The 8,344-nt window shown below is 61.6% G+C and overlaps 1 protein-coding gene across 1 annotated transcript in view; it reads left to right on the forward strand.

Annotated features, from left to right (window-relative positions):
* Positions 1 to 848: 848 nt before the first annotated feature.
* VSIG10L2 (V-set and immunoglobulin domain containing 10 like 2) overlaps positions 849 to 8,344 on the forward strand; it is a gene marked incomplete at both ends in the record, with an annotated part of 10,934 nt that continues 3,438 nt past the window's right edge. The window contains 7 exon segments of the mRNA XM_084868475.1: positions 849 to 939; positions 3,234 to 3,569; positions 4,240 to 4,515; positions 4,888 to 5,010; positions 5,013 to 5,156; positions 5,688 to 5,936; positions 6,909 to 7,169. Of these exon segments, the coding sequence (XP_084724601.1) occupies positions 849 to 939; positions 3,234 to 3,569; positions 4,240 to 4,515; positions 4,888 to 5,010; positions 5,013 to 5,156; positions 5,688 to 5,936; positions 6,909 to 7,169 (1,480 nt within the window).

Raw genomic sequence — 8,344 nt, forward strand, 5'->3', positions numbered from 1 at the left:
GGTCAGGAGGATGCCAGCTTCAGGGTCCAGACTTCGTAGGTCAAACCCAGACAGAGCAGGCCTGATGGTGCACCAACTACACACTGGTGCTGCTCAGGTGGCGTGTGTGTGTGTGTGTGTGTGTGTGTGTGTGTGTGTGTGAGCACGCACACGTAACAGTACATACAATGAATGTACACCTTGATGCACGGTAACCCCTACACAAGCCCAGAAATAGGACGTTACGAGCGCCCATGAAGCCCCCCTAAGCTAATATAAGTGTTTTTCCATTTAATCTTCACAAGAAAGAAAGTGTTTTATCTCCGTTTCTCTGTGAAAAAAACAAAACAAAACAAAACACGAAAGCTGGAAGAGGCTCAACAATGCCCTGAAGTTTCACAGTTCACGGGCGAACCCAAACTGGACCCCAGAGCTCCCACCACAGTCCCCGTGCTTCTAACAGGACCTGAGGCGAGCGGAGGGCGAGGGCCGAGGGAGGCGGGTCTGACCCTCTGATCCCCGGTCAGGAGCTCAGCACTGGGGCCCCTGCCCTGGTCGGGCAGCTGGCCTGGAGGAGGCTGAGCTTTTCTCAGGTCTCTCCCAGCGACTCTGATTTCCCCACATCCCAGAATAAAGCTCGGGGCCCAGCCACGGCTTCCTGCCTCCTGCATTATGGATGGAGCGAATCACCCGGTAAATAATTCACCCTTCATCGGGGTCATCGGGGCAGGGAGGTAACAGGAGAGCAGGGGCGAGGGTGCGGAGGGCTGAGGTTGGCAACCCGAGCCAGGACCCCATCTCTCCAGGCGGGCTTGGCTCCGGGGAGACGGAGCCCGAGAGTGGGGCAGGCTCCGTGGGCCACGCGGGCGATGGGGGCCGGGGACTGTCGGCGGGCCCTGCGCAGACCACCCAGCCTCCTGCTGCTGCCGCCCCTCTGCCTCCTGTGTCTCGGGGCCTCAGGTGAGCGATACTCAACCACCCCCACAGTAGCCAGTTCCCACTCGCATCCCATTCTTTCCTCCCCTTCCTTTTTAATTTTATTTTTTAGAAAATATGGGCTGCCGGGACCGGTTTGGCTCAATGGATAGAGCGAGCGTCGGCTTGGGGACTGAAGGGTCCCGGGTTCGATTCCGGTCAAGGGCATGCACCTTGGTTGCGGGCACATCCCCAGTAGGGGGTATGCAAGAGGCAGCTGATCGATGACTCTCTCTCATCGATGTTTCTAACTCTGTATCTCTCTCCCTTTCTCTCTGAAATCAATAAGCCCATATTTTTAAAAATATATATTTTATTGATTTTGTACAAAATCAATAAAATATATTTTTTTAAAAATATGGGCTTATTGATTTCAGAAAGAAAGGGAGAGAGAGAGAGAGAGAGAGAGAGAGAGAGAGAGAGAGAGAGAGAGAGAGAGAAACATCAATGATGAGAGAGAATCATTAATTGGATGCCTCCTGCACGCCCCACACTGGGTATCCAGCCAAGACCCAGGCATGTGCCCTGACCGGGAATCGAACCATTGACCTCCTGGTTCAGAGGTCGATGCTCAACCACTGAGCCATGCCTGGCCGGGCATCTCTTCCCTTTCTTCCTCGGGATCCTTCTTCCGCACTCACATAGCCAGTGAGTCCATTCGTGTCATTGACCTGCTAGACATCAGCCAGCATGCTCTGAGCGGCTTCTGCCTGTCAGGTGGGGGAGGCAGGCCCAAACAGGACTCTGCATCCCCCTAGAAGCCGGGGTGACCCTGGGGACCACTGCTCAGCGGTGAGCGAGGGAGTGACCTGGTCTGATCTGGTTTCACCGTTTCCCCCATGCCTGGTGGGTCGTCAGGGCCCCGGCAGCTGGTGGGACAGGAAATAATCCGTTTCTAGTTTTGTCCTTCTTGGTTAATTGAACCTCAGAATGTTGCCTTCAATCCCTCCCCTCCGACTCCACACCTGTTTTTTTTTTTTTTAATTTAATATATTTTATTGATTTTTTACAGAGAGGAAGGGAGAGGGATAGAGAGTTAGAAACATCGATGAGGGAGAAACATTGACCAGCTGCCTCCTGCACACCCCCCACTGGGGATGTGCCCACAACCAAGGTACATGCCCTTGACCGGAATCGAACCTGGGACCTTTCAGTCCGAGCCAAACCGGTTAGGGCTTCCATGCCTGTCTTCTCTCTGGAGGAACCCATAGCAGCGGGAGAGTCTCAGCCCGGGTGTCGGACAGGGCTCCACTGCAGCCCCACCATCTCCCGTGGGGCTTTGGACACGTGGCCTCCTGTTTCAGAGTCTCAGGGATGCCGTGATTGTAACAATCAGGGGCAGCGGGTCCCGAGGTGAGAGTGTGCAGGACAGAGCCTCTTTGCTGAGTGACTCCTGCAGCTCCGTTTCCCCTGCGGCACTTATGTTAGCCCCGTGGTCGGCAAACTCATGAGTCCAAGGAGCCAAATATCAGCAGTACAACGACTGACATTTCTTTGGAGAGCCACATTTTTAAAACATAAGCTTCTTCTAACGCCACTTCTTCAACATAGACTCGCCTGGGCCGTGGTATTCTGTGGAAGAGCCACACTCGAGGGGCCAAAGAGCCGCGTGTGGGCTCTTGAGAGCCGCAGTTTGCCGACCACGGTGTTAGCCCCATGTCCTGGGGCTGTCAGCATGTCGGAGCAGCCTGGCTGCAGAGGCAGGACACCCTGGGGCCTGGGCGGAAGCTGGGGTCCGTGCCAGGCTCGGGCAGCCTCACCCTGTGATAATGAGCTGACGTCTGACTCTCTGATGGACTCCATGGGAGCCCCTGGGGGGGAGGGGGGGTGGCTCCTTTGTCACTGCCACCCCGGGGCCTGGCACGAGGCAAGCGCTTGATAGTTGAAACAGCTGACAGGTGCATAGGTGCCGGACGGGCCGATGACAGGCAGGTGGGGCCTCCCTTTGCCCCTGGCTCTGAAACCCCTTGGCGCCCTTACCTGAGGCCTCCGGAGCCCGAGGGCCAGTGGCCACACGGCTCCCCTGGCTCTCGAGCCCTCTGGCTGGCCCCCAGCCTCCCACTCCTCCAGCACAGCCAGGCAGGAGGCTGGCTGCAGGCTCCCCCGGACACGGTACCCACCTCCACCCCCGCACACAGTACCCACCTCCGCCCCCGCAAGGGCCTGTCCTGTCTGATCCCGCCTGTCCACGCTGTCCCGGCTGCAGACCAGGCTCCGGGCAAGGAGGGGGAGGCAGGAGAGCCCGACAGGTCAGATGTCCCGCGTGTCACTGTCCCCAGGGCAGCCCGACGAGGAGGTGGCATCCGTCCAGGGCGTGCGGGGCGGCTCCGTGGAGCTGGCCTGCGGCTCCCCGCCCGCCCCCGCAGTGGTCTTCTGGAGCTTCACCCCCCTGGGCTCGCGGATCCCCCGGCCCGTGGCCGTCGCCAGCGGAGCCGAGTTCGAGGTGGAGGCCGGGGCCTCGGCGCTGGGCGCCGTGAGCCTGCGGAACGGCAGCCTGGTGCTGGGGGAGCTGCGGGAGGCCGCCCGCGGCCACTTCCTGTGCCAGGCCTTGCACGCCACCACCGCCGGAGGCCGGCTGCACACCGCCTACTCCCACTTCAGCCTGGCCGTGCTCGGTGAGGGCCGGCGGGGGCCTGGGTGTGAGAGCTGTGCATGCTGCGTGCTGTGTGCACCCCTTTGCACGTGCTGCCCGCTGTGTGCTGCAGGGCCCAGGGGCTCCAGGGCCGCCCCCGGGGAAAGGGGAAGCCGGGATGTGCGGGAATGGAGGCATCTGTTGTCCACATGGCTGCTGGACGGTGCTGGCCCGGAGGGCGTAAGGAGCAGGAATGGACTCGAGGGGTCTCGTCGGACTTCTTCAAGGCAGCTTGTGGGAAGTGTAGGCTGAGGACGGTGGAGGAGAGAGAGAGAGAGAGAGAGAGAGGAATCGTTCTTGGGGTAGAATAGAAGACGAAAAGAGAATTCCGTCCTTGCGGGGGGGTCAGGGAGAAAGGGCACAGGAGAGAGGGGAAGGTGGAGACCCAAAGGACTGGAAAGAGCCGGCCGCTGGGTTCACCCAGGGCACACTGCCCACCTGTTCTCTTCCCTTTGGTCTCAAGGGATCAGCTGGGCCGGTCCCTCAACGCCAGGCAACGAGAGAGAGCTGGGCACGCACCCTCTGCCGCCCACCCCACTCTGGCCTGTCCCCTACCTCAGCCCAGCCCCCCAGGCTGCAAGGGCGGGGCCCGGGCACAGCGGGCAGGGCCTGGGTCTGCAGGGACCGACACAGAGCCTCTTCCTTCCTGCCAGTGCCTGTGTCTAAGCCTCAGGTGCGGCTGAGCGAGCCGTCCCCGGTGGAGGGGGCGTCGGTGGTGGCCACGTGCACGGTGCGGGAGGGCACGGAGCCCGTGGCCTTCGCCTGGAAGCATCGGGCGCCCAGAGGCCGCGAGGAGGCCCTGGCGGGGGTCACGGAGCCGGTGCTCCTGCTGGACCCCGTCCGCCGGGCGCACCTGGGCTGGTACGTGTGCAGCGCCCACAACGCCGTCAACCGGCTGAGCAGCGACGGGGCCTTCCTGGACGTCGTCTGTGAGTGCGACGGGCGTGGGGGTGGGCGGGCAGGGCTGGCGCCCGGCGACCCATGTCCCTCAGCCCTCCTGGCACACCCGGGGCCCCCAGGAGTGCCCCCAGACTCCCGGAGTCCCAGAAAGTCCCCCTCTGGCTCCCTAGCCTGGGGCTCACTCCCCAGACCCCTGTCCCCCACCCTGGGCTGTGCCTGTGGCCCCTGGCCGCTGGCTTCTTAGGGGCCTCGCACAGTGTGGTTGGCACCGTTGGTGCGTACAACGTGGTGGTGGCTGCCCAGTGAGCAGGTGTGGCGGTGAGCACCTGAGCAGAGGCAGGGATGCAAACTGGACAGGTGCGACGGCCTCCCCTGCCCCCTCCTCTCCTGCCCCCCCCCAGACGGTCCGGACAAGCCCGTGATCACCATGGAGCCGCCGCCGGGCCTCGCAGAGGAGGGCTTCTGGGCCAGCGAGGAGGAGGAAGTGACGCTGAGCTGCCTGGCCGCGTCCAACCCCCCGAGTCACTCCGGGGCCACGCGCAGGTCCACGCCGGGCCTGCCTACACCATCGCCAGTGTCAGCCGCGCCCACGCAGGCCTGTACGCCTGCCTGGCCCACAACAGCCACCTGGACACCCGCACACAGACCGCCGTCCAGCTCAGCATCTACTGTGAGTGTGTGCCCCGCCCCCCCAGCCCCCAACCCCGTGCTCCTGCGGATGCCCCTGGGGAATGGGCAGAGGCAGGTCTGGGGGACCAACTGGAGTTGCAGAGCAGGAGGAGAGGCCAACAAAGCTTGGGAAGGGCAAGGAGAGGACACCCCGCCCCCCCGCGCACCCCCCCACCCCGGTCTCCCCTGCAGACACCCCTTCCGAGTGGTTGTCCCATGGTCCCCGGGCTGAGCTGTGGCCCAGGGAGGGGCAGAGTGAGGACAGTGAGACAGGGTGCCAGGCGAGGAGGGCAATGAGGCATGGGAGCACTTCCTGCCGGGACTTCTAAGGGAGCCCCCAGGGTTGCCCAGCACCCACCCCCCACAAGCCATGCCCCTTGACCTGAGGGCTCAGCGTTTAGCTCACCAGCTAGCCCCTCAGAGGGGTCGGTTTCCCCCGCTCACCCACTTGTCCCCGCGTCACCCACCACGGGTGCTGGCGCATGGGCAGAGCGGCCTGGCCCAGCCCCCATCCGAGCCCACTTGTCCCCAGATCCCCCCGAGGGGCAGCCCTCCTGTGCCGTGCTCCCCGCCCCCGGGGCTGTGACCTTGGTCTGCGCCTGGCCCGGGGGGCTGCCGGCCGCCCAGCTGCAGTGGGAGGGGCCCCAAGGAGCCGGCCCCGCCGCCCCCGGCAATGTCACCTGGAGCCTCGCGGCCACCCAGCTGGCCAATGGCTTCGTCTTCACCTGCGCCGGCCAGCACCCCGCCCTGGCGCGGCCCGCCCTCTGCAGGAGCGCGCTGTGTGAGTGCACAGAGCTAGCCGGGCTCTGACGACCCAGGGAGAGGGGGAAGGGTCAGGGGGGAGAATGGGGGGCACCTGGGTCTGGGTGGGGCTCCGACCACAAACTCTGAGACTTTCCACGCTCAGCCCAGACCCCACCTCCCAACGTCTCTCCACCCAGGCTGGTGACCCTCTGCTCTGAGGCCTGTCCTCCTCGTCTCAGGCCTGGGGACTCCCTGACACCCTCCTCACTGTCTCCCAGCCCCCAGGGTCAGCAGGCTGCCTCCCCACACCCCCACCTCCAGTCCCCCTCCTCCCGTCCCCACCCCCCTCCCCTATGGCCACTACTGCTCCTCTCTGCATGCTGTTCTTGAACTCTGTGCCTGGAACTTTCTCTCCAACTTGGACACTCCTGTCCATCTACCAAAGGCCAAGGTCAACGCCATCTTGTTTTCTTTTTCTTTTTTTAAAATATTTTTTAAAAAAATATATTTTTATTGATTTTTAACAGAGAAAGGGAGAGAGATAGAGAGCTAGAAACTTCGATGAGAGAGAAACATGGACCAGCTGCCTCTTGCACACCCCCCTCCAGGGATGTGCCTGCAACCAAGGTGCATGCCCTTGACCGGAATTGAACCTGGGACCCTTCAGTCCGCAGACCGACGCTCTACCCACTGAGCCAAACCGGCTTTGGCGCCATCTTGTTTTCAAAGTCCTTCTCCGTCGAAGCCGCAGTTAGCTGTCTCTCGACCCCCCCGCCCCCCTCCCAGCATTCCCCACGCTGTATGGCACCTCTTTGCTAGCGTGTGTCCCCCCTGTTTCTCTGGCATGTGGTCAGCCTTCCACAGACGATAAGTGAAAGAATGACTGAGTTGACTGAGTCAAGGTGGGGCGCGGGCGAGTGAACCAGTAAGGAAGGAGGGAGGGACGGGCTGGGCCTGTTGGGACCCTTCCCCCCAGAGGGTCCCGCTGAGCCCTGCATGCCCTCCTCAGGGGAGCCCCCCAGGGGCCCCGCGTGCTGGACCGCGGCCACGTCGGGGGAGCAGTTCGTCACCCTGAACTGCGAGTGGGCCGGCGGCGAGCCCCCCGCCCTGCTGAGCTGGCTGGATGGGCAGCAGCAGCCGCTGGGCAGCAGCAGCGCCTCGACGGCCGTCCACCTCCTGCCGGCGCGGGGCGAGCTGGCCGGCCGGGCGTTCACCTGCCAGGGCACTCACCCGCTCCGGGTGCCCGGTCCCCGCTGCCGGCTCCAGCTGGGTGAGTGGGGGCGCGGGCCTGGGTGCTGGGACGGACGGGGGTGGGAGGAGCAGCCTTTCGGCATCGGGCCCAGGGGCTGGGGCGCACAGTGAGTCCGGAGACTGGTCAGCTCGCCTCCCAGGGACTCAAATATGTTTGCTCCATAAACTCAGGGGGTTTAGTCTGTGTGTGTGTGTGTGTTGACCAATCAACATAGAATGTGAGCCATGTAATACTTTTATTTATTTTTAAATATATTTTATTGATTTTTTTACAGAGAGGAAGGGAGAGAGATAGAGAGCTAGAAACGTCGATGAGAGAGAAACATCGACCAGCTGCCTCTTGCACACCCCCCACTGGGGATGTGCCCGCAACCAAGGTACATGCCCTTGACCGGAATCGAACTTGGGACCTTTCAGTCCGCAGACCGACGTTCTACCACTGAGCCAAACTGGTTTCAGCTATTTATTTATTTTTATTGTTAATCTTCTCCTGAGGATATATTCCCCCCCCCCCCCCCACTGACTTTTAGAGAGAGTGGAAGGGAAGGAGGGAGGGGGAAAGAGAGAGAGAGAACCATTGATGTGAGAGACACATCAATTGGTTGCCTCCCACACCTGCCCAAACTGGGGGAAGGGAGCAAACCTGCAATCCAGGTGCACGCCCTGGACCAGGAATCAAACCTGCACCCTTTCGGTGCATGGGCAGACGCTCTAACCATTGGGCAACACCAGCCAGGGCTATCTCTATAATTCTGAATTTTCTAGTAGCCACATTAAAAAAAAAGAAAAAAGAAATAGGTGGAACATTTTATGCAACTCAATATCTATAGTGATAAAAGGGTAATCTGGTCATTAGACTGGATAGCCGCCGAATGACCTTCCAGATGTCTGGAAGTCCGGATGTTCTTCCTGACAAAGCCAGGGGCTGAGGGAAGCAGACCTGGGTCCCAGGTGCCTGCGGGTGGTCCGGGGAGAGCTGACCACGGTCCCGGGTGCCTGCGGGTGGCCGGAGGAGGGGAGCCCGGGTCCTGGGTGCCGGAGGGAAGCCTGTGCTGGCAGCTGAGGGAAGGCAGGCCTGCTCTTGCATGAATTTCCATGCATCAGGCCTCTAGCGTATAATAATCCTCACAAAATGAGTAACATCTTCCTCCCCAAGGCTTGGTGACCAGCCTGCTCCAGGGGCTCTGAGAAATT

Source organism: Pipistrellus hanaki (genome assembly GCF_964339955.1).
Source record: "Pipistrellus hanaki genome assembly, chromosome: 19".
Classification (NCBI taxonomy): Eukaryota; Metazoa; Chordata; class Mammalia; order Chiroptera; family Vespertilionidae; genus Pipistrellus; species Pipistrellus hanaki.